The following is a 24,447-nucleotide window of genomic DNA, read 5'->3' as shown; positions in this document are numbered from 1 at the left end:
GTTGCTCAGTCTTATTAGTTGTATCATGCGTAATGGGGGTAGAATTATGAGGCTATTAAGTAAAAAAACAGTGTAGAATACAACGTATCTGTAGTCACACCTCCTTTTCTTTAATCGCCACCCCAAACCAATAGCGGTATGATTAGCATGCTATTCTCAAGCTTAAATTCAAGGTGAGAATACAGAGTGTACATGCCAACTGTCTTATGTATCCAGAGGCATACATGTAGAAATCAGGGTTATGAGGTGTCCCCTGGATTAACATAAGGGGATGTACTTTGTCACAACGCACACTTAACAAAAATATATAGATATTTTAATTACACATACTGAAACATTACATGTTATAACATGTTTCGCATGTTGCTTCTTTGATTTCCCAATGTAGGCCTGCAGCCCTCCATCCATAACATGCTGTTCTTCTTCCTCAAACTAGACTTACCGGTCTATTCAGAATCATACAAGGCTAGAACCCTGTTACACAAGGTATCTATCGCTGAACCATCACTGATACCTCTATTAAGCATGACATTTATACTAATATTTTAAAAGGCATCAACCCAGATTTTGGGGGGAAAAGTCCAACCATACATGGATCAGCCAGACCAAAGCAGAGTGTTTCCTCCAGGGAGTCCATGACCTGCTGAAGAGGACTGCCGAAGCTTCAACTAGAAACAAATCCAGTTGGAATCAGATAGTTGGGGCATGACAACTTCAGATAAGTGCTCCCACTTCATAAGATCTGCTGGTCAGCTCTGTCTTCACTAGGACCAGACTTAGGGCACTATAAATTTGTTTTAGTCAATTAGATTTTTTCTAAATTTCCATTTAGTTTTCCAGGTTTTCATGCAAAAAAACAACACTTTTTTTAATAGAAAAGTCCACAAGAATGAATAAACCACATCAGAAATGTACTCTTCAGAAATTAGCAGGAAATACAAATCACTGATGCATTCTGTTCATGCCTTATGATAAACTTGGGCTAATTAATGTTCAATAAGATTTCCTACTAAGTTCAATGCATTTTAGAATTTTGTTGAATTCTGATTTAATGTCTGGATTCCATGATTCCGTCCACGTTCTCCGTATTACAGATTTGATTTTACTTTGCAGCTGGTGCAAATGCTTAGTAAAGCTGGGCCTAAGTCTGCTCCATCTTGCTTAGGAGAAGGAGAGGCTGCGGCGCAGGTCTCGTCCGTAAATACAGATCATTGGTGGTCCTGGGCTTTGCCCCCACTGGAGCCGGGCTGCAAGTTGGAGCGCAGCTTATACATGCAGTTGAGAGTGTCCAGCAGGAACGACCGTGTCGTGTTAATCTCCATCAGAGTTAGGTTGTCCAGCTGGAGAGGGAAAGATGGAGAGGGAGATGAAAAGAGAGGAGAATGTAAATAGGGAAGAAATAATGTTTCTACACAAAGTTCATAGACAGATGCATTCATCCAACTATACTTTACTTCTATCATCTTATTAATGCCACGTCTATCTTGCTGCCTTGTTGACAATATGACCCAGTGGCGCTGACTACTGTTCCATTTGAGCAGGGAGGTCTGCCCTTGTCGGTTTTTCGGGTGCCCCCCGGTTATAATCAAACTTCCTCAGTGATTGATACCTTGGCGTGTGCTTCCTGCTGACTGATGAAGCTGTCAGCGGAGAGGCGGAGCTTGGCGATGCGCGTGTCCCAGATGTCCTTCACCAGTGTACGGATCTCATCCGCTTTGGGAATGTTATCAGATGCACTGCAGAGAAACAGGGATATATGACAACAGCTTGAACACACCTTCCAATTCCAGTCAAATTATAAATCAATAGCTATATCCAAACTAAGACAATATATCCAAGCTTAAAGTTAGGAAGTGTAGGATGATACTGACTGGTTGAGTAGCAGCTTGGTCAGCTCCATGTAGTATGGACTGGGGACAGGGGTGAATGTGTCTTCCTTCCTCTCTAGCTCTCTGATCTCCTCCAGTTTCTCTGTACACAGATGAAAAGGAAAGAAGTTCAGCTCTGACATTGGTTTACGTAGAGGCACCATCTTTGTAGACAGTATATTAACATACATCATTTATACATATTGATATTTAACCAGGATTATGATAAAAGCTCAGAGACACCCGTCTCCTTAACTTACCTACATCCATCCACTCTGGTGGCACTATCCTGCATTTCTGCCTCTGTTTCAGATTAAGGGCCAGCCACACAGGCACGTCGACAGGTAGCCCTGGGTTAAAAGGACCAAGATCACCCTGGAGACAGAAATCCACTTCTGAGTCATACAGAATGTAAACAAACTTACAGTGTCAGTAATGCGTTAGCTAGTTAGCCATGTGCCATCCCCATGGATCTGGCATAAAAACATGGGAGTCTGGAGTGTAGCTAGCTAGTTAGATGGCTAGTAAATTACTGTGGGCTGTATTAATTTGGCTAGCTAGTAGTTATGAATTAGCTAGTTATTAAACAACATCCGTGATCAGGCCAGAAAAATAGCCAGGCTAACGTCGTAACTAAACAAGAAACTGGTTAGCTATGCTAAAGACGTTAACCAACTCACCCCGATCAAGTAGATTTTGTCAAGACTGAAATTGGGGATAATCTTCACTACCTCCTTCTCGGCAAGGAATTCGACCTCAGAAGGGTCCATTATAACCGTACTTTTATCGTTTTACGTGTAACGTTATCTCCGCAGCAACAGTGCCTATCGACGCTTTCGCAAGTTCCCGCGAAATATTCAGAGTAGTTTCACAGCAAACACGGAAGTCCCGCCTCCTCTCCAAATCAGTCAATTGCATACAATCGTCACTGTGTGGCAGTATTTACCCACACTAGAGGCACAGACGCACAACATGGCCAGAGACCGTAGAGAAAGACCTGCAGAGAGAAACAACACTTCATGTAGCCACCTGAAATAATTAGATGGTTTAATATGGGGTCGATTCCGACCCGAGTTAAGCGTGCGTAAATGGAACGTAGGCTAATTCCCTTTTTATGCACTTTTCTATCTATGTGTATGCTGACCTTGATTCTATTCAACCCGCTATTCGTTCCGGCTGGAGAGCTAAGAAATTAAGGTGTGGCGGAGATATGTCCAAAAAGAAAAACGTACTGAACAGTGTTCAATAGGAATGGGGTAATTAACAATGGGATTTAAAAGTGTTTTCTAAAGTTGATTATTATAATTATTATAATTATATTATTATTCATATTAATATTACTAGTATTATTAATAGTACCATTAAAAATAACGTTTTGTTATTTAGAACTGTTATTTCCATGATAACTATATAGTCATCATTATTTCTAATGCTGTTAACAATAATGTCAATGTTATAATCAGGCTGACTAGCTCTCGTTCAGGCTAATGAGAAATAAGTCCACTCAGGCTATCCGGAAGGCCAACGTTAGTTACTTTAAGGAGCAGTTCACTCTCTGTGAGTCTAACCCCAAGAAGTTCTGGAAAATGGTTAAAGACCTTGATAATAAACCTTCCTCCTCACAGCTGCCCATGTCCCTTAAAGTTGATGATGTGGTTGTTACTGACAAGAAGTACATGGCTGAGCTCTTTAATCAACACTTCATTAAGTCAGGATTCCTATTTGACTCAGCCATGCCTCCTTGCCCATCCAACATTTCCTCATCTCCCACCCCTTCTAATACGACTATCCCCAATTCTTCTCCCTCTTTTTCCCCTGCCCGCCTCATAGTTTCTCCCTGCAGGCAGTCACTGAGTCCGAGGTGCTAAAGGAGCTCCTGAAACTTGATCCCAAAAAAACATCTGGTTCAGATGGTTTAGACCCTTTCTTCTTTAAGGTTGCTGCCCCTATCATCTCCAAGCCTATCTCCAACATTTTTAACCTGTCTCTCCTTTCTGGGCAGGTTCCCGTTGCTTGGAAGGCAGCCACAGTTCGTCCTTTATTTAAAGGGGGAGATCAAGCCGATCCTAATTGTTTAAGGCCCATTTCTATTTTGCCCTGTTTATCAAAAGTGTTGGAAAAACTTCTCAATAATCAAATGACTGGCTTTCTTGATGTCTATAGTATTCTCTATGGTATGCAAACTGGTTTCCGCTCAGGTTATGCATGTGTCACTGCATCCTTATAGGTCCTCAATGATGTCACCATTGCACTTGATTCTAAGCAATGTTGTGCTGCTATTTTTATTGACTTCGCCAAAGCTTTTGACATGGTAGACCATTCCATTTTTGCGTTGATGTCTCTGAGGGGTCTTTGGCCTGGTTTGCTAATTACCTCATTCAAAGAGTGCAGTGTAAAAAGTCTGAAAATCTGCTCCGAAAATCTGCCTGTCACCAAGGGAGCTCCCCAAGGCTCGATCCTAGACCCCACGCTCTTCTCAATTTACATCAACAACATAACTCAGGCAGTGAGAAGCTCTCTCATCCATTTATATGCAGATAATACAGTAAGCTGGCCCCTCCTCGGATTTTGTGTTAAATGCTCTACAACAAATCTTTCTTACTGTCCAACAAGCTTTCTCTACCCTTAATCTTGTTCTGAACACCTCCAAAACAAAGGTCATGTGGTTTGGTAAGAAGAATGCCCCTCTTCCCACATGTGTTATTACTACCTCTGAGGGTTTAGAGCTTGAAGTAGTCACCTCATACAAGTACTTGGGAGTATGGCTAGACAGTACACTGTCCTTCTCTTGGCACATATCAAAGCTGCAGGCTAAAGTTAAATCTAGACATGGTTTCCTATATTGTAATAGCACCTCTTTCACTCCAGCTGCCAAACTAACCCTGATTCAGATTACCATCCTACCCATGCTAGATTACGGAGACAAAATGTATAGATCGGCAGGTAAGGGTGCTCTCGAGCGGCTAGATGTTCTTTACCATTCGGCCATCAGATTTTCCGCCAATGCTCCTTATAAGGCACATCACTGCACTCTATACTCTTCTGTAAACTGGTCATCTCTGTATACCCGTCTCAAGACCCATTGGTTGATGCTTATTTATCAAACCCTCTTAGGTCTCACTCCCCCCTATCTGAGATTCCTAATACAGCCCTCATCCTCCACATACAGTACAACACCGTTCTGCCAGTCACATTCTGTTGAAGGTCCCCAAAGCACACACATCCCTGCGTCACACCTCTTTTCAGTTCACTGCAGCTAGTGACTGGAACAAGCTGCAACAAACACTCAAACTGGATGGTTTTATCGCCATGTCTTCATTCAAAGACTCAATCATGTCAGTTGTGGTTGCTTTGTGGGATGTATTGTTATCTCTACCTTCATGCCCTTTGTGCTGATGTTTGTGCCCAATAATTCTGTACCATGTTGTGTTGCTACCATGTTGTTGTCGTGTTGTGTTGCTACCATGCTGTCTTGTCATGTGTTGCTTCCTTGCTATGTTCTTGTCTTAGGTCTCTCTTTATGTAGTGTAGTGTTGTCTCTCTTGTCGTGATGTGTGTTTTGTCCTATATTTATATTTTATAGATTTCTTTTTTTTAAATCCCAGCCCCCGTCCCCACAGGAGGCTTTTTGCCTTTTGGTAGACCGTCATTGTACATAAGAATTTGTTCTTAACTGACTTGCCTAGCAAAATAAATGTTAAATAAAATAAAAATAAATAAATACAAATATGATTTGTGCTATAATGGCAATTAACTTGATTCCTTTTTTATTACAGATATGCTCTATTCCGATTTTGACACAATTCCCTCATTATTCCACCACCTTTATGCCCTAGGAAACCATTAATAAGGTCAAGCGAACCTACCGTTTCCTAGTGGGAAAAGCATCTACTTAATTTTCCCCCATAGAAATAACAGCATTCTCCATGCACTGTAATTCATCAACTGATAAGAGCTATTGATCAGATCTGGGTAAATGAGTAATCCGTTTGGTGAAAGGGATTTTCTAGACAACTAAACAATTTTTGTATATGATTTTCCCTTATGATCCTTGGAGACTAATGTGAAACCAGTCAAGTAGAAGCAAACAAAAAATCATATAAACACGAACAATTAAATAGGCTACAAATGGCTGTGCGGTTATTCAGAATTGTAATGGTGTGCCCTCACAATTTAAGTGGATGAAATGTGGAGACCCAAGCTACAGGCTTCTGTAGGGCTGAACCTGCCGAGTTGATGTATACGCTTTAGAATGTTTCAATTATATACCCGGAGTTTTCTCAATTTTATTTCACAATTTGTATCATGTTAAATATTAGCCACTATCAGGACCCAGCATCAGTAATCCCCAAATACATTTACAACTGTCAATTTAGTGTTCCTTTTCTTCCATTTGATGTTGTTATATTTGGCATCATTCCATTCCATTTACCTTTCTTTCCTGTCAAGCCTGTGTAGTTATTCCTGAGGGTCGCTAGCATAGTAACTGTCACACCCTGACCATAGTTTACTTTGTATGTTTCTATGTTTTGGTTGGTCAGGGTGTGAGCTGAGTGGGCATTCTATGTTTCATGTCTAGTTTGTCTATTTCTATATCTGGCCTGATATGGTTCTCAATCAGAGACAGGTGTTAGTCATTGTCTCTGATTGGGAACCATATTTAGGTAGCCTGGGTTTCACTGTGTGTTTGTGGGTGATTGTTCCTGTCTCTGTGTTTGCACCAGATAGGACTGTTTCGGTTTTCACATTTCATTATTTTGTAGTTTCTTCATGTATAGTTTTTTCCTTCATTAAAATAACATGAATCATCACAACGCTGCATTTTGGTCTGACTCTCCTTCACATCAAGAGAACTGTTACAGAATCACCCACCACAACAGGACCAAGCGGCGTGGTAACAGGCAACAGCAGCAGCAGGAGCAGCGTGACAAGAATTTCTGGACTTGGGAGGAAATCATCGACGGGAGAGGACCCTGGGCTAAACCAGGGGAGTGTAGCCGCCCCAAGGTGCAGCAAGAGAAGGAATGGACATGGGAGGACGAACTGGACGGTGAAGGACCCTCGGCTTAGCCTGGAGAATATAGCCGCCCCAAAGAAGAACTGGAGGTGGAGAAAGCTGAGAGGCGCAGGTATGAGGAGGCAGCACGGCGAAGCGGATGGAAGCCGAGAGTCAGCCCCAAACATTTCTTGGGGGGGGGGCTCACAGGGAGCATGGCGAAGCTAGGTAGGAGACCTACGCCAACTTCCTGTGGTTACCGGGGGGCTAGAGAGACCGGGCAGGCACCGTGTTATGCAGTGGTGTGCACGGTGTCCCCAGTGCGGGTGCATAGCCCGGTGCGGTATATTCCAGCTCCGCGTATCGGCCGGGCTAGATTGAGCGTCGAGCCAAATGCCATGAAGCCGGCTCTACGCATCTGGTCCCCAGTGCGTCTCCTTGGGCCGGCTTACATGGCACCAGCCTTGCGCACGGTGTCCCCGGTTCGCCTGCATAGCCCAGTGCGGGCTATTCCACCTTGCTGCACTGGCAGATCGACCGGGAGTATTCAACCAGGTAAGGTTGAGCAGGCTCGGTGCTCAAGAGCTCCAGTGCGCCTGCACGGTCCGGTCTACTCAGTACCACCTCCACACACCAGCCCTCCGGTGGCAGCTCCCCGCACCAGGCTTCCTGTGTGTGTCCTCGGCCCAGTACCACCAGTGCCAGCACCACGCATCAGGCCTACAGTGCGCCTCGCCTCTCCAGCGCTGCCAGAGCCTTCCTCCTCTCCTGCGCTGCCGGAGTCTCCCGCCTGTTCAGCGCTACCAGAGCCTTCCGCCTCTACAGCGTTGCCGGAGTCTCCTGCCTGTTTAGCGCAGCCGGAGCTGCCAGCCTGCATGGAGCAGCCGGAGCTGCCAGCCTGCATGGAGCAGCCGGAGCTGCCAGCCTGCATGAGGCAGCCGGAGCTGCCAGCCTGCATGGAGCAGCCGGAGCTGCCAGCCTGCATGGAGCAGCCGGAGCTGCCAGCCTGCATGGAGCAGCCAGTCTGCAAGGAGCTGCCAGAGCCGCCAGTCTGCATGGAGCAGCCAGAGCCGCCAGTCTGCAAGAAGCAGGAGCTGATCAGATCCTTCATTTCAGATCATCTTTTAACAAATACATACTAAGCTATCTCTTATAAGAAAAACAGGAGGAAAACAGTTCTCTGAGAATATAAACATTAAGACTTAATAGGTAGTGAAATAAAACATATCTCGTTGATTACAATTCTGTAATATTTCAATAAGTCACATCTCAGAACAATAATTTATGTCTATCATCTCTGTAACACTATTTCTGAAGAACCTAGCAACTCCTTGTGGCGGGAAGGGCGCCTGCAGGCTGACTTCAGGTTTTGCGGCCGGAGTCCGCACCTTGGGGGGGGGGGGGGTAGGTACTGTCACACCCTGACCATAGTTTACTTTCTATGTTTTGGTTGGTCAGGGTGTGAGCTGAGTGGGCATTCTATGTTTCATGTCTAGTTTGTCTATTTCTATGTCTGGCCTGATATGGTTCTCAATCAGAGGCAGGTGTTAGTCATTGTCTCTGATTGGGAACCATATTTAGGTAGCCTGGGTTTCACTGTGTGTTTGTGGGTGATTGTTCCTGTCTCTGTGTTTGCACCAGATAGGACTGTTTCGGTTTTCACATTTCATTATTTTGTAGTTTCTTCATGTATAGTTTTTTCCTTCATTAAAATAACATGAATCATCACAACGCTGCATTTTGGTCCGACTCTCCTTCACATCAAGAGAACCGTTAGTAACAGAAAGGTTGCAAGATCGAATCCCCGAGCTGACAAGGTACAAATCTGTTCTGCCCCTGAAAAAGGCAGTTAACCCACTGTTCTTCGGCTGTCATTGAAAATAACAATTTGTTCTTAACTGACTTGCCTAGTTAAATTAAGGTCAAATAAATAAGAAATGAGTGGATCATATTAGGGTAACGTTGCGCAATAGTGTGGGACATGTAGCCTATTCGAATAATTATGGAACTCGGACCACACATACCCATTGTCATATAGTTCCATGATTAGTGAGGAATAGGGTAGATTAATAGGACTGTTCAACACTTACGGCCTGCTTTTTCCCACATTCCAATATTTAGTGGTTTAAAGGATGAGGTTTCAGGATGAAACAAAACCACTATTTTCGATTCAATATATTTTGTGCATAAAGGCTCTCCAAACCTGTTTTATTAATGAGTCATACATACTTTCCCAACCCTAAAATCTACCAGTTGGTGCTGAAATGGAGACGAAAATATCCATATATTTACATCTTTCTTTCATTGATCCCTGTATTCTGAGCCCCTTCTCTCTATGTGTCCTAGTATGTCTACAACATTCTAATTAAAGGTACACCATATTTAAAGGGATGGCTTAAGATAAATGTACGATAAATCCTATTGAATGAAAACTCCACAAGAATATCTGTTGGCCAAATGTATTCAGCACATGCAAGGGAATCCCCTCAAATGTTCTACTGCTTAATCTCCTGTTCCACGTATAGAATGTTAGCTCAAAAGTATTGTGGAGCTCCTACACCTAAATATAAACAGTAATGGCACCCAAAACGAGTACGGACATCTATTTCAGTCCAAGCACTGGGCAAGTCTGATTACTAACTACTGAGAAGTGCTTAGGAAAGGCGTGTGTACATTTCCTGTCAGAATGGGGCCCTAGGGTAGTAGTTCCATCATGTTCTCAGGTTATGTAAAGTTCTTCGGGGTATGTGCTCTTTCAGGAATCAGTTTTTCACCATACCATTTGTCATGGCTCCTTACTTCAACCAGAGATCGTTTAGAATAAAATGTTCTGTACCGTTTCAGCTTCTATATCTTGTCTTGATGCACCCTCATAGATTGGAAAGAATTTCCTGAGTGGTGCAGCGGTCTAAGGCACTGCATTGTAGTGCTTGAGGCATCACAACAGACCTGGGTTTGATCTCGGGCTGTGTCACAACCGTCCGTGACCGGGAGTCCCATAGGGTGGCGCACAATTTACGCAGCGTCGTCCGGGTTAGGGGAGGGTTTGGCTGGGGGAGGGGTTTTACTTGGCTCATTACGCTCTAGCAACTCCTTGTGGCGGGAAGGGCGCCTGCAGGCTGACTTCAGTCATCAGTTGAACGGTGTTTCCTCCCACACATTGGTGCAGCTTGCTTCCAGGTTAAGCGGGCGGGTGTTAAGCGAGGTTTGGCGGGTCATGTTTCGGAAGACGCATGACTTGACCGTTGCCTCTCCCGAGCCCGTTGGGAGTTGCAAGCAATGAGACAAGGTCTAAAAAGGGAGGGGGGAAATAAATGGAAAGTATTTTCCATTAATATCCACTGTATGCTGTCTCAACCCAAAGTGATGGAACACTGCATCCTAAATTTAACACTCAGCTCATTCAGCACTGGAGTAAGGGAGTGATTTTAGAAAAAGGCATTAAAAAAATGCACAATATCTGAAAAGTTACATTTTATTTGTACATTCTGTTGAAACATTTTTTTTTACAAAAAGGTTTAATATATCAAAACCTCAAATTATTTTTATTTAGACTTATCTTAATCCAACCTGAAATATATAATTAATGAATCAATAATAATAACATGGATATGCTTTTATCCCGAGTGACTTACAGTTTATTACCTATCCAATAACATAATTTATTTCAGCAATTAAAGTAAAGAATCAGATCATCTTTTAACAAATACATACTAAGCTATCTCTTATAAGAAAAACAGGAGGAAAACAGTTCTCTGAGAATATAAACATTAAGACTTAATAGGTAGTGAAATAAAACATATCTCGTTGATTACAATTCTGTAATATTTCAATAAGTCACATCTCAGAACAATAATTTATGTCTATCATCTCTGTAACACTATTTCTGAAGAACCTAAAGTATTCAATAAGTCAAAATAAATGATATTCATGTTTCCCTACCATTCAGAATTACACATACATCTTCATTAATTATTAGCATACAAAAACCATGAGACAGAAAATTAACACGCTGCATTGAATGACACCAACGTCTTGATCCTCCCTACTACGGGATCAAAGATCCTAATGGTACCTGTGTCCTGCTTGCCCATAAAAATAGACTGGCCAGTGCTCCGAAAGCTCTCTTCCCTGTGAGAGCAATTCACTAGGAACAAAGACTTAGCATTCCTGCGCTACAGTAGTATTAGCACGGCCAACGCCGTTTTGGCCGCAATGCCTTTGTCTAGTGCAGTGCAGTCACTCGACTGGGAGGCTTAGCACAGGTGCAGCACAGACTTGTTGATCTCAGGGTTGGTCCAGTCATTCCTGAGGTCGTCTAGGTGATTGTCGAAGTCTATCAGGCTCTCGTAGGACCTGCCTTCCAGCAGAGCCGACGTGATCTTCTGAGCCTCACACCAGTCCTCAAAGCAGTCTCTGGAACACACACAAACCAACACTCCAGAACCTCAGCTCCACCTTCAGTAATCACAAATCAAATCGCATTTGTCACAAGTGGCAAATATAACTGGTGTAGACTTCACCATGAAATGCTCGCTTACGAGCCCTTCCCAACAATGCAAAGTTTAAAAATAAAATAGTAACACGAGGAATCATTTAAAATACACAAGAATGGAGCAATATACAGGGAGTACCAGTACCAGATCAATGTGCAGTGGTACGAGGTATTTGAGGTAGATATGTACATGAAGGAGGCATGGTAAAGTAAGTAGGCATCAGGATAGATAATAATAGTAAAATAAATATCTACCACACTAGGTTCTATTTCACTAACAGATATTGACATAGTGTATACCATGTAGTTCCAAATCTTTTTCTTTGGACAGGAATAAGACACCCATCAAGAAATGATGCTTCCACAAGTCTAAAACTGCTGTAGTGTTGCAATGCGGTATGCAAGGCTGACCACATAATTACATATTAGAACTCATTTTTGATCCAATCAGTAATTTTACAGAATCTCTGAGAGGTCGACAGCCTGTGTTTATGGTATAGCTGTTAAGACTGTCAAATGTCTGCATGTCCAAATCTTTTTGGATAAATGGCTGTTCAGTAGCTTTGATATATCTAGCCCACATTACATATTAGGAAAGCTCAGGAACACTTACGCATTACAGTCCCTGCATTTCCACTTGTTTTCATGGTGGTCATAGATGGCTAATATGGGCTCATAGCAGCCCATGGTGAATCTGGTGCTGTCCACCTGAGGAACACAACATTATTAGAGATACAGTGGTCAGTGTAGATCTTATGTGTGAATTCAGTAATGTGGCAGTTCTGATACAGGATGGCTAATAGAGGATTACCATAATCATTGCTGCTTCGCTGAAGTTCTCTGCAATCCTGGCCCCAACTTTTTCAGCAAACTGGTTCGGTCTGTGGGAGTCAAAAGAAGACAGAGTACATTGTGTACCATATCAACACAACTCTCCACAGAGCACGAAAGGGATCCTGTATCAAAATCTTGTTACCTGAAGTCCTTTGTGCGCTCGTTGGCTTGGTAATACCCAGCTATGACATATTTATTCTCTTTACACCACGTGTCAATCTGGAAGTGGGGAAAGAAAAAAAATGATTAGCTTGTTTGACTAACCTCAAAACCAATGTGAAGGAAGTTTCTGATAAACTCCACCAATGGAGAAGTTCATCAGACACTTCCTTCACTGATGTTGCGTTTAGCTTGACGTGTCAGGAGGATTGACAGCTGTTAAATGCACTTCTACTTCAACAGGCCCAGCAACTTGCAGTGGTGAACATGCAATGGAGTAACATGAACATTTTTTAAACATGATGTGAATAGAAGATAAAGACGATCAATTCACTCACCAATGTAAGTGCCACTTCCAGCATAGGTGCCAATGCAAGTGTGCCGTGGAATAGTGGTATACAATCCACACAGAGGATTGGAGTGGAGTGACTGTCTTTTTTCTTCTCCTTCTGTTTCTCAGCAACCAGTAATCCGTTCACGGCGCAATGAGGATATTTAGCAGCATGCAAAAGCATCTTGCAATAAGCCTGAGTTGTCAATTTAATACTCATTCTTATTTCGAGATAAACACTAAACTAGCTAATTGTATAAGGATGGTCTGGAGACTGCTAGCTTGACAGCTAGCCAACGGATATCATACCCGATACAACAGAGAGACTGTGACAGCTCTGCCAGGTTGACTACGGTAATCGAGTCTCTTATAACTAGCTACCTACATAAAGGTCACTTTTCGTGAATGTTACAGTGCATTAATGTTGTATGTTGGTCACGACGGTAACGTTATATCCTACTACAAATGAACGCTGCCTGGCTTCTCTGGTGGTTTGCACCGGTACTATACTACACACACACACACACACCGCTGTGAAACAGGCAAGAATAACTAAGTACTTCTGGGTCACGTATATTTGGAATCCTTCAGAATAAAAATCCAGCCCTGTATACTTTGTAAATTAATAACTAGGGCGAAAATTATGGAAAATGTGCACAATTATCGATATATTGTATTCCACTTACAAATAATAATTAAGCGTAATTATATAAGACATTGTCATTTATTTGTTGATATGTTTCTTTTTTAAAGCCTAAAGGGTCATCAATGATTTTTGTGTGTGTACTCATTTATTGCACCTTACAAAAGTTGATTATTATAATTATTGTAATATTATTAATATTGTTATTACTATTAGTATTAATAGTAGCATTATAAATAATGGTTTGTTATTTATTACTGTTCTTACCATAACTATTTAGTCATCATTAGTTTTATCTCGATCTCTTCATTCAAAGACTCAATCATGGACACTCTTACTGACAGTTGTGGCTGCTTTAAGTGATGTATTTTTGTCTCAACCTTCTTGCCCTTTGTGCTGTTGTCTGTGCCCAATAATGTTCATATCCTGTTTTGTGCTGCTGCCATGTTTTTGTCGCGTTGTGTTGCTACCATGCTGTGTTTATGTGTTGCTGCCATGCTATGTTGTTGTCTTTAGGTCTCTCTTTATATAGTGTTGTGTTGTCTGTCTTCTCGTGATGTGTGTTTTTGTCCTATATTTTTTATTTAATGTATTTTTAATCCCAGTACACGTGACTGGCAGGAGGCCTTTTGGTAGGCCTTCATTGTAAATAATAATTTGTTCTAAACTGACTTGCCTAGTTAAATAAAGGTTAAATAAAATTATTTGTAATGCTGTTAACAATAATGGCAATGCTATAATATTATTTGTGCTATAATGGCGATTAACTGTATTATTTTTTCACAAAATGATAAGTGTGCTAACATTTCCTCATAAAACTTTACGAATTTCAACCGTTTGTATTATTTTTCGCCATCTTCATTGAGAAACTTTTACTTTAAAGTAAAATCTCCGAGGTCAAGGCCTTATTCTTGCTAGGTCTTGCTGGCGGAACGAAGGTAGCACACACCCGGGTTGAATCCCACACCATATGGCAGGCCACAAACACCATTTTGGTTCACCTCAGGGCACACCGCGTGACAGGAAGAATGCCAATGCTGCGCAACAGGGTAGCAAATGAACACTAGTTTCGCTACATTGTCGTAAAAGTTCAAGTTCAAATTCAATTGCACAGCTAAATGAATCACCACGCACATGATTTTACAAACACATTTTAATATGTATATAATAGTGTGAGTACATATGACCGATTGACCTTCCATAGTTTCCCATAATCCCGCGCTAGCTACGTATTTCCGGTTAATCACACTTTAAACCTTTATGGTTTTTGGGAACGTCGGCGAAACGAGAACAAGTAAGAGATGTCGGGTGAATTTTCTAAATTATTAGACGTCTGATATACAGCTATAATAGAACATATTATATCGTTTTTAATGAAGATAAACATGCTACATATGTGCTGTGTAATCAAAAATGTATTTGTTAATGTTTCCGAGAGCGGAGTGAAGAGATGTGACATTGAAGAGAGAGGCAGACAAGACAAGGGGCAAATAGGCAATGGTTGGCTAGGCTAGCTAGCTTCCTAGCTAACGTTAGTTAAGGTGTCATTTTCCTGTATGTAGTCTGTTTTGTGGGTATTCCTCCTCATAGTAATGTGTAGTGTTACTGTGGGTTTTAGACCGGAACAGCAATATTACACAATGTCGGATGTCTGCCATGTATTTGACCTTGTGCCAGTTAGCGATGATTAGCATTGTTAGCTTGAGTGTGAGCCTTCTAGCTTGCTATCGTTTGAACCAATGATTTGTATAAACCCCTGATGCCTGAAGGGGCGCAGTATTGAGGTCACTGCGCAGTCATCATGGTACTCCTCAATTGTAAAACAGATTTTTGGAAGCAATAGAAATGCATGTATTAATTTCTACCTTCGTTTTTGACACGTTCATTCTATTAGACACCTTCATGCATACTTTCACATTGAGCGCGAAACAATTAAATTATATATTTGTTTAGTACTAATGTTACTGTCCCCAGTACAACACTGAATATACTTAAATACATAACATTTTGTCCTTGAAACAGTATTTAAATTAAATGTAGAATTCCAATCATTCCTATGGCTGAGTGCTCCTACCTGTTAGTGCCAATATGGCCGACCGGTGGCTTCAAAGCATCTCAATGACCATTACATAGGTTGCAGTCCAAAAACTAAAAAGACACACTCCCCTCAGTACTCAAAGTAAGTGGACACTTCTGACGTATCATGACGCCTGACAAGTACACTTTCAGGGCAAGGAAGGGACTTCTGGTACCGACGGATCTCACACAGGGCCACCGTACCAGGCCTGTAGCGATGGTGCTTCTTGACCCCACCAATAGAAGGGGCGCTCTTGCGGGCAGCTTTGGTGGCCAGCTGCTTACGTGGGGCTTTGCCTCCAGTAGATTTACAGGCTGTCTGCTTGGTACGGTCCATGGCTCCTACAAATCACCTTTGATACAACAGACTAGAGGTCGACTGATTTAATTGGAATGGCCAAGTTTTCATAACAATCGGAAATCAGTATTTTTGGGCGGCAATTTAATTATTTTTTTACACCTTTTATTAAATCTTTAACTAGGTAAGTCAGTTAAGAACACATTCTTATTTTCAATGACGGCCTAGGAAATGTGGGTTAACTGCCTCGTATAGCGGCAGAACGACAGATTTTCACCTTGTCGGCTCGGGGGATTCAATCTTGCAACCTTACAGTTAACTAGTCCAATGCTCTAACCACCTGCCTCTCATTGCACTCCACGAGGAGACTGCCTGTTACGTGAATGTAGTAAGCTATGGTAAGTTGCTAGCTAGGATTAAACTTATCTTATAAAAAACAATCAATCACTAGTTAACTACACATGGTCTAGCGTGTCCTGCGTTGCATATAATCGATGCGGTGCGTATCGTTGCTCCAATGTGTACCTAAGCATGAACATCCATGCCTTTCTTAAAATCAATACACATAAGTATATATTTTTAAACCTGCATATTTAGCTAAAATAAATCCAGGTTAGCAGGCAATATTAAAACCAGGTGAAATTGTGTCACTTCTCTTGCGTTCATTGCACGCAGAGTCATTGTATATGCAACAGTTATAGCTGCATAATTTGCCAGAATTTGATGTAATTCTGACATAACATTGAAGGTTGTGCAATGTAATAGGAATATTTAGACTAATGGATGCCACCCCTTAGATAAAATAAGGAACGGTTCCGTATTTCACTGAAAGAATAAACGTCTTGTTTTCGAGATGATAGTTTCCGGATTCTACCATATTAATGACCTAAGGCTCGTATTTCTGTGTGTTATTATGTTATAACTAAGTCTATGATTTGATAGAGCAGTCTGACTGAGCGGTGGTAGGAAGCAGCAGGCTTGTAAACATTCATTCAAACAGCACTTTTGTGTGTTTTGCCAGCAGCTCTTCGTTGTGCGTCAAGCATTGCGCTGTTTATGACTTCAAGCCTATCAACTCCCGAGATTAGGCTGGTGTAACCAATGTGAAATGGCTAGCTAGTTAGCGGGGTGCGCTCTAATAGCGTTTCAAACGTCACTAGCTCTGAGACTTGGAGTGGTTGTTCCCCTTGCTCTGCATGGGTAACGCTGCTTCAAGGGTGGCTGTTTTCGTTGTGTTCCTGGTTCGAGCCCAGGGAGGAGCGAGGACAGGGACGGAAGCTATACTGTTACACTGGCAAAACTAAAGTGCCTATAAGAACATCCAATAGTCAAAGGTTAATGAAGTACAAATGGTATAGAGAGAAATAGTCTTATAATTCCTATAATAACTACAACCTAAAACTTCTTACCTGGGAATATTGAAGACTCATGTTAAAAGGAACCACCAGCTTTCATATGTTCTCATGTTCTGAGCAAGGAACTTAAACGTTAGCTTTCTTACATGGCGCATATGGCACTTTTACTTTATTCTCCAACACTTTGTTTTTGCATTATTTAAACCAAATTGAACATGTTTCATAATTTATTTGAGGATAAATTGATTTTATTGATATTATATTAAGTTAAAATAAGTGTTCATTCAGTATTGTTGTAATTGTCATTATTACAAATAAATAGATTAATCGGTATGGGATCTCTTTTTTTGGGGGTCCTCCAATAATCGGTATCGGCGTTGAAAAATCATAATCGGTCAACCTCTACAACAGACAATGTTAAAAATATGAAACTCGTCTCGTGTCCTTATTTATTGCGTTGTTCACACCTGGAAGGAACCATTTTTAAACAGACTGCCCTTGCCCGGAAATTCATCACTTGTTCATCCTGCGATGATTGTTTTCAGCCACTGTAGCTTGTGGGTGCTTTATATGCGCTACAGTCAATTATGATTGCATGTCTACCTATATTAACTATATAATTATGAATTTACGCCTACTGTGTTAGCCTGCCTAGCTGGTCCTTCTTCAGAAGGAACATATTTTATTTCTACAATTTCCAAAAGCTAACCAAACAAAAACATATACTTTTATGAGATGTGTGTGTGCTGTTATGTGCATTAGTAGCACACTTTCTAACCTTTTTACATTAGTTTTTACTTATACTTGTATGTTGACTTCTCCATTGATGTTGTTTTTAAGTTTTGGCTGACTTAGCGGATGTACATTTGTCGCGAATTGAATTATGTGGAGTTTCAGGCCCGGAGTGAACATAATTGTGCACTCGCAAACTCGACTAAATACGATTGCTGAGGGGCTTATGTTGCAAACTTCCCTTGCTTGGCTAATCATTTGGACCGCCCACCAAGATGGTGACGGGATTCCCCTAAGGGCATAAGGCAAGGGTACGTGGACGAGGATGTCTTTTTATGAGTTTAAACCGCAACCACCATCTTGAAGGGCGGTCCAAATGATTAGCCAAGCAAGGGAAGTTTGCAACTTAAGCCCTGCAGCCCTCGTTTTTAGTAGAGTTTGCGAGTGTACAATTATGTTCACTCCGGGCCTGAAACTCCCCATATTTCAATTTGCGACGATTGGTTTGAACCAATACCTGGGCTTGAGGAGATGATGAATATGATGACATTTCCTCTGAAGTCCAGATCCTTCAATTCAAAGTCCCATTAACCAGTTCTGCAAATGTTATGTCAAAACGTTCAGTACTCAACAATATATGGTGTTTCATAGAGCAACTATCATCATTACTGCTGTTACTCATGGTTTGTACTTCCAAAAAAGGAAGTGCATGCCATGAGTAACATCAGTAATAACGATAGTAGTTCTGTGAAACTTCATATTTTGATGAGTCCAGAATGCATTTTTACATAATTAAAGTTTGCAGAGCTGGCAAATGGGACTTTGAACTGAAGGATCCTGGGCGTCGGAGGAAATCTCATATTCATCCCCTCCACAAGTCCAGGTACTAGTTCAGCTAACGTTAGCCTAGGTTGAATATAACAACTCATTATTTTCAACATAGATGTTAGCTAGCTATCTATTAGCCTGTCTAATGTTACCATTGAAATGTTTGGTTAATGTAAGCTTGAAATGTCCACTGCTGATGGATGGCTAGTTATGTTTAGTTTGCTAGGCAACTTCCTAGCATAGACATTTTAGTTGGGTAACTTCATCTAGGTTATCGTAGCTAGCTAGTTTTTCCTATTTTTTTTGCCAGTTCTGTTTCTTAGATTTTTATTTGTTACAAAAACTGGTTGCTAGCTATGTGTGTTTGGGCAGTGACCATAACTAGTTGCTAAATGTCAGATTAGGGAGGTGTGCCGTTTCATAAATTATCTTGTTGCTATTTTTGACAAATTGATTAAGAATAAAACTATTTTACAAAGACCTGATGGCTAGCCGCTAGGCTATAGTTCCATGTCATCAGAATAACCTCTTTGAGATTCGTTGGTCAGTAATGTTTTGTTACATTAGTAGCTAGCGATATTCATTTTTCATCAAGGGGGTTTTCTCATACATGTTATTTTCTTTCAGAATGCTGGCCACCAGAGCCCTTAGCCTTGTTGGCAAACGTGCCATTTCCACATCAATCTGTTTACGTGGGGGACATGGTGAGTGACTGTTGGCAGCACACACCACAAACTTGACCTTCATTGTATGGACCTTTAAACCACCGTCTGTAAATTGTACCTACCACTAAAAAGTTGGCACACAAACAAATGTTAACAATGGATAAAATACAACACCACCAGCATGGTTTGGAGATGTACAGTAATCAGACAATACCAGTTTATTGTAGAATTAGAGATATACGTTTTTTTAGGTAAACTGAAAAAGCAGTTATGCGGCTCCCAAAAGCACACAGAATGTATTTGCATATACACATATTTGCTAAGCAGGTCCCGTGCAGGTTTGAATACATGTATTTACTGGTTGTGTGTCAGTCCTATGTAGTAACATGGTGAGTTTCCTGCAGGTGTTGCCAAGGTAGACGACTACGCTCTCCCAGCCTACTTTGACAGGCGGGAGAACCCCCTCCCAGACGTCCAGTTTGTGACAGAGCTCAGTGCAGTGCAGAAGTCCTTAAAGGAGAAGGAGAAGGGCTCCTGGGCCACACTCTCCAATGAGGAGAAGATTGCATGTAAGTGGTTTTCACCTTGTTGTTGAATACTTGACATTTGTCTTTTTTTTTTTGCTTATTCAAAACAAGAAAGAAGTATTGTTTGCCTATCTGTTCTGTTAGTGGGGATATAATGATTCACCGATACGCGTCGGTCCCCGGTTCAAATGTTTAAGATGTGAGTGCATCTGTCCGTGGGAGCCCAAACCAATCCATATGTAGCATGCATCGGTAAGAACCAATTAAAATGTTACAAATCGGTTCACTCATGTTTATTACGTCTTTTTTGATGCCTTATTCTGAAAATACATTATCTGTTTAAATTGATGCGTCCTCTCCTTCAGCCTATGACACTTTTATGCATGTAACTGCATGTGATATTGATCTACAAGTCCGATAACCGCGCAGTGCGGGAGACGCAGCTGCTCGCGCTAACGAGAGTTAGGGCTACCTACCCTATCCCTGTTCTAATATTCGTAGGCAACATCTGCACAGCACCTTTAGCATTTACATGTTTTTAAAATGGCTTTTGCAATATTAAATTGGTTTCCCTCAATTAATAAAATCTATGTAATTTGCTGGGTCATTTAGCTAGGCTTCCATCCAATTGGAATATTCTCAAATCTGCATAAAAACCATATGTACATTTTCATCACACAATTTTCCATCAAGTTGACCTGTTGAGGATAAAAGGCATTGTGCACATAAAAATAGCGTTTGCGGTTAAATTCCCTACTGAATAGAAAATACAAGATAAATGGGTTTCTACTGCATTTTCAACTCTACTGATGGTTTTCTCACAAAAAATGTTGTTATATAGTGAGTGTACCCACTCTGGTATTGGCACGTGCGCTGTAGCCATCAGGTCGCAGACACAGTGTGGGTATAGCCTACATTAGATTATTATGGATAAAAGAGAGATTATTTTTGTCACGTCAGCCAAGCGTCAACGATCATGTCACCAGAATAACACACTATTTATTGGGAGGAAGCATCAAGCTCATCACCTGCACTTTCACCACCCTGCGAAGTTCACTTATTTCATCTGTATCCTAATAAACTGCATGCTTTCCTGACAAGTCCTAATGTGGGAGGATCACACGTTATTGCGTGACTCCAGGTTTACTTCGATATACTGGTTATTATGTAGCAGTATTTATTAGAGAGGTAAATATAAAGATTATGTTCGGGCGCCAGGCAGGTATTAACCATGCCGAAAGGACAAGAGTAGAATAGAGAGAGTACCACTACCAGATCCACACACATCAGCAGAAGAGACTGCCTAGAGTGTAGCCTGTTTCCCAGATAGCCAGTGGAGAGAAGACACACCATATAAACCCACGTCACAGCACAGGGGTAACCCTACCAATAATACCTCATCAGCACAGGGGTAACCCCACCAATAATACCTCATACAATAATAATAATGGCAGAACAATTGAACGGCAACTTCATAAACAATTTACAAGATAGAACCCAGTCATCAACAGAGGATTTGCAATAATCTGTATTACCTTCCAGTGGAGCAATACAGAGTATGAAGGTGGGGGGTGTTCATAGACAAAACAAAGGCCTTAAAAATGTCCACAATCTTCTCGGCCACATGTCATTAGTACACCCCGCCTCAATACAGTTCAAATAACAATCCTCAACTTACAAGCAACCTCACTTTTAACTAAAATGTCCACCCAAATACTTCTGGCAGGGCAATAATAGTCCAGCTCTAATGAACATCAATGGGAAGTGCATTTGAAAAATAGAAAGTCTGTTGCAGGGTAAAGCACTGGAACAAGAGAGGAGAGAAAGAGAACGAGAGAGATCTTGGCTGTGGTCTTCAGGCTTGCCGGTGTACTGTCTGACTGTCTGATTTGTTGGTTTGAATGTCAAAGCTTCGCAACAATGTTGCTACTAAACCATGTGATCCATAACCGGCGCGGTCCCAAACGATAACAACCACGACCTAGAGCTGTCACACCGATGATTGAGTTAAATACTTTATAAACTACACACTCTGCAAATCAACAAGGATGTCTGCAGCATAGCACACACAATCAAACTGCTGATTTAGGGTTTTTCGATTGCCAAGTTCACCATACAAAATATTTTTGTTCTGCTTTAAACAGTTAATAGATTTGGTCATTTTTACATGAACATGGTAAAGGTGTATTTCATATCAAGGACGGCAATCATTTTCGCCAGCCGCACTGGTCAGAACGGGAGAAGAGAGCCGCTCTGATTCCAAACTGTCAATAACATTCACTTTTGAGACAGGTGAAATCAAAAGCTGGGTTAAATTAATTGGCCATGTATGTAAAAGCACATTTCTTAAGATAAATATATACATTTTACTAGCTCAAAATGTATTTGGTATATGACAGGTTATAGCAGTGTGGGGACAAGACATAAATTGCCCCCCCCCTAATCTGATGCTCAGTCTGCCCTATGGATCAACTCACACATTACACACACGGCAGAAATACTTTTCTATCATACAGCAACGATGTATGAACGATGTATGAACGATGGTACATTCACTCAGCTCAGAGAAGTCAGCTCAGACAGATCAAACTCAGCTCCTGAGCTCCATCACTATCAGAAATGAATTTAGAATGGAAATGAATGTGTTCATGCCCTTTGTTAATCGCATCGACTCATTCCACAAATTAAATCAAATCGTTTCAAACTACAAATATCGTTCCTGTAACGGAACCCATGTATCTAGATGCATATTGAATTGTGCCTGTAAGGAGAGATGCACATCCCTACCCGTTAGGCTGTGTTAAATGTTATCTAACAAGTCTTGCATTTTCTTTTTACCAACAGTGTACCGTATTAGCTTCAAGCAGAGCTTTGCAGAGATGAACGAGGGCACAAAGGAGTGGAAATCGGTTATCGCAGGAATGTTCTTCTTTATTGGCATGACAGGACTGGTTGTCCTATGGCAGAGGAAGTTTGGTATGTCTTCGAATAAGAAAAGGAATGGGAACATTTATTGTGGATGGAGTCTGTGATAATTCAGTTGTAATATACTGAACAAAAAATATCAACGCAACAATTTCAAATTTGACTGAGTTACAGTTCAAATAAGGAAATAAATATATAAATTAGGCCCTAATCTATGGATTTCACATGACTGGGTAGGGGTGCAGTCATGGGTGGGCCTTAGAGGGCATAGACCCACTCACTGGGGAGCCAGGCCCAGCCAATCAGGATGAGGTTTTTCGACAGAAAGGGGCTTTATTCCAGACAGAAATACTCCTCAGCACACCCCCCACCCTCAGATGATCCTGCAGGTGAAGAAGCTGGGTGTGGAGGTCCAGGGCTGGCGTGGTAACACATGGTCTGCGGTTGTGAGGCCGGTTGGACGTACTGACAAAGTCTCTAAAACAACATTGGAGGCAGCTTATGGTAGGGATGGATATTCAATTCTCTAGCAACAGCTCTGGTGGACCTTCCTGCAGTCAGCATGCCAATTGCAGGCTCCCTCAACTTGAGACATCTGTTACATTATGTTGTGTGACAAAACTGCACATTTTAGAGTGGCCTTTTATTGTCCCCAGCACAAGGTGCACCTGTTTAATGATCATGCTGTTTAATCAGCTTCTTGATATGCCACAACTGTCTGGTGGAGGATGATCTTAGCAAATGATAAATGCTCACTCACAGGGCTGTAAACAAATTTGTGCAAAAAATTTAGCGAAATAAGCTTTTTGTGAGACATTTCTTGGCTATTTTATTTCAGCTCATAAAACATGGATCCAACACTTTACATGTTGCATTTATATTTTTGTTCAGTATGTGTTGATGTTCATCATTTTTCCATCCACCTGTTAAAAGCCACAAGTCAGCATTATTTTGCAATGAGATGGATATACAATATTATTTTTCAGACATACTTATACAAGATATTATTTTACATAATTCAAATACTGTATTTGGCCATCAGTGCCAATTCATATAAATGGGTTGCGTGTCTTCTCTGCCATTGTATTGCCTCAACCATAATTGGTATAACTGACAAGCAACCAGGTTGGTATTGTGAAACAGAATGTTCTGAATGATGATTACCTTGGTAGATAAATGTTCAATACAGACTATTAAAGAATATATGTTCATGGGTGAACTTTGAGGCAGAGCCTAACAAGCTATCGGTCTCGCTGCAGTGTACGGACCTGTCCCCCCCACCTTTGAGTCGGAATGGAAAGAGAAGGAGGTGCAGAGGATGCTGGACATGAGGATCAACCCGGTGGAGGGCTTCTCCGCCAAATGGGACTATGAGAACAAGGAATGGAAGAAGTAAACCAACCATCCAGAGGACCATGTTACATATACCATGACACCAACAAACGTACAAACATACCAATTACTTGTCTGTATGTATCTATTGTCCACATTACCTCAGTACGTTTTGGAAGGCCTCTTCCTCTTAAGGTTATTATGTATTATAGTGCAAAATAAAGTTCCTGTGTTTACCCAATAGTGTGTCTCCACTTTGCTCTTATACTACCATGACACTGGAGGAGTAGGCCCTACATGTCAGGTACATTTTACTAGTACATCAGCAACATAAACGACAGGTGTGATATTTCCACATCCATGGTTTTCCCTATTTTAACTGG

The 24,447-nt window shown here is 41.4% G+C and overlaps 3 protein-coding genes across 5 annotated transcripts; 1 reads left to right on the top strand and 2 right to left on the bottom strand.

Moving 5' to 3' along the window:
* Positions 1 to 299: 299 nt before the first annotated feature.
* gins2 (GINS complex subunit 2) lies at positions 300 to 2,746 on the bottom strand. The gene is made up of 5 exons (XM_020488644.2): positions 2,549 to 2,746; positions 2,129 to 2,243; positions 1,872 to 1,971; positions 1,610 to 1,736; positions 300 to 1,340 (listed from the first exon to the last, which is right to left on the bottom strand). The coding sequence occupies exons 1-5, from the start codon at positions 2,636 to 2,638 to the stop codon at positions 1,209 to 1,211; spliced, it is 564 nt and encodes a 187-aa protein (XP_020344233.1). The 5' UTR covers positions 2,639 to 2,746; the 3' UTR covers positions 300 to 1,208.
* Positions 2,747 to 7,975: 5,229 nt separating this feature from the next.
* Positions 7,976 to 13,228, bottom strand: emc8 (ER membrane protein complex subunit 8). 2 transcript variants are annotated; one of them, XR_002255981.2, is made up of 6 exons: positions 12,691 to 13,226; positions 12,336 to 12,412; positions 12,171 to 12,240; positions 11,973 to 12,067; positions 10,760 to 11,280; positions 7,976 to 8,184 (listed from the first exon to the last, which is right to left on the bottom strand). XR_002255981.2 is itself a non-coding variant. In XM_020488981.2 (5 exons), exons 1-5 carry the CDS (start codon positions 12,901 to 12,903, stop codon positions 11,121 to 11,123), a joined length of 615 nt encoding a protein of 204 aa, XP_020344570.1. In that variant the 5' UTR covers positions 12,904 to 13,228; the 3' UTR covers positions 10,324 to 11,120. The 2 variants fall into 2 exon arrangements, 1 of the variants encoding a protein (XP_020344570.1); XM_020488981.2 differs by lacking the exon at positions 7,976 to 8,184 and having other exon boundaries at positions 10,324 to 11,280; positions 12,691 to 13,228.
* Positions 13,229 to 14,423: 1,195 nt separating this feature from the next.
* LOC109895354 (cytochrome c oxidase subunit 4 isoform 1, mitochondrial) lies at positions 14,424 to 24,307 on the top strand. Of its 2 annotated transcripts, none has more exons than XM_020488982.2 (5): positions 14,424 to 14,620; positions 19,243 to 19,319; positions 19,685 to 19,849; positions 22,652 to 22,783; positions 23,992 to 24,307. In XM_020488982.2, the coding sequence occupies exons 2-5, from the start codon at positions 19,244 to 19,246 to the stop codon at positions 24,126 to 24,128; spliced, it is 510 nt and encodes a 169-aa protein (XP_020344571.1). In that variant the 5' UTR covers positions 14,424 to 14,620; position 19,243; the 3' UTR covers positions 24,129 to 24,307. The 2 variants fall into 2 exon arrangements, with proteins under 2 accessions (XP_020344571.1, XP_020344572.1); XM_020488983.2 differs by having other exon boundaries at positions 14,592 to 14,634.
* The last annotated feature ends 140 nt before the right edge of the window (positions 24,308 to 24,447 follow it).

This window comes from Oncorhynchus kisutch, linkage group LG8, assembly GCF_002021735.2.
Source record: "Oncorhynchus kisutch isolate 150728-3 linkage group LG8, Okis_V2, whole genome shotgun sequence".
NCBI classification, from domain to species: Eukaryota; Metazoa; Chordata; class Actinopteri; order Salmoniformes; family Salmonidae; genus Oncorhynchus; species Oncorhynchus kisutch.
This window is presented reverse-complemented; position numbering and strand designations above follow the sequence as displayed.

Excerpts from the sequence above, each read along its gene's own strand:
- gins2 (XM_020488644.2), bottom strand. The coding sequence starts at position 2,638 with ATGGACCCTTCTGAGGTCGAATTCCTTGCCGAGAAGGAGGTAGTGAAG. Across the intron at positions 2,244-2,548 it reads ACAAAATCTACTTGATCGGG|GGTGATCTTGGTCCTTTTAA; the intron begins GTGAGTTGGTTA and ends TTCTGTCTCCAG. Across the intron at positions 1,972-2,128 it reads ACCAGAGTGGATGGATGTAG|AGAAACTGGAGGAGATCAGA; the intron begins GTAAGTTAAGGA and ends ATCTGTGTACAG.
- LOC109895354 (XM_020488982.2), top strand. The coding sequence starts at position 19,244 with ATGCTGGCCACCAGAGCCCTTAGCCTTGTTGGCAAACGTGCCATTTCC. Across the intron at positions 19,850-22,651 it reads CAATGAGGAGAAGATTGCAT|TGTACCGTATTAGCTTCAAG; the intron begins GTAAGTGGTTTT and ends TTTTACCAACAG. Across the intron at positions 22,784-23,991 it reads CCTATGGCAGAGGAAGTTTG|TGTACGGACCTGTCCCCCCC; the intron begins GTATGTCTTCGA and ends GTCTCGCTGCAG.
- emc8 (XM_020488981.2), bottom strand. The coding sequence starts at position 12,903 with ATGAGTATTAAATTGACAACTCAGGCTTATTGCAAGATGCTTTTGCAT. Across the intron at positions 12,241-12,335 it reads GAGCGCACAAAGGACTTCAG|ACCGAACCAGTTTGCTGAAA; the intron begins GTAACAAGATTT and ends TGACTCCCACAG. Across the intron at positions 12,068-12,170 it reads GCGAAGCAGCAATGATTATG|GTGGACAGCACCAGATTCAC; the intron begins GTAATCCTCTAT and ends TGTGTTCCTCAG.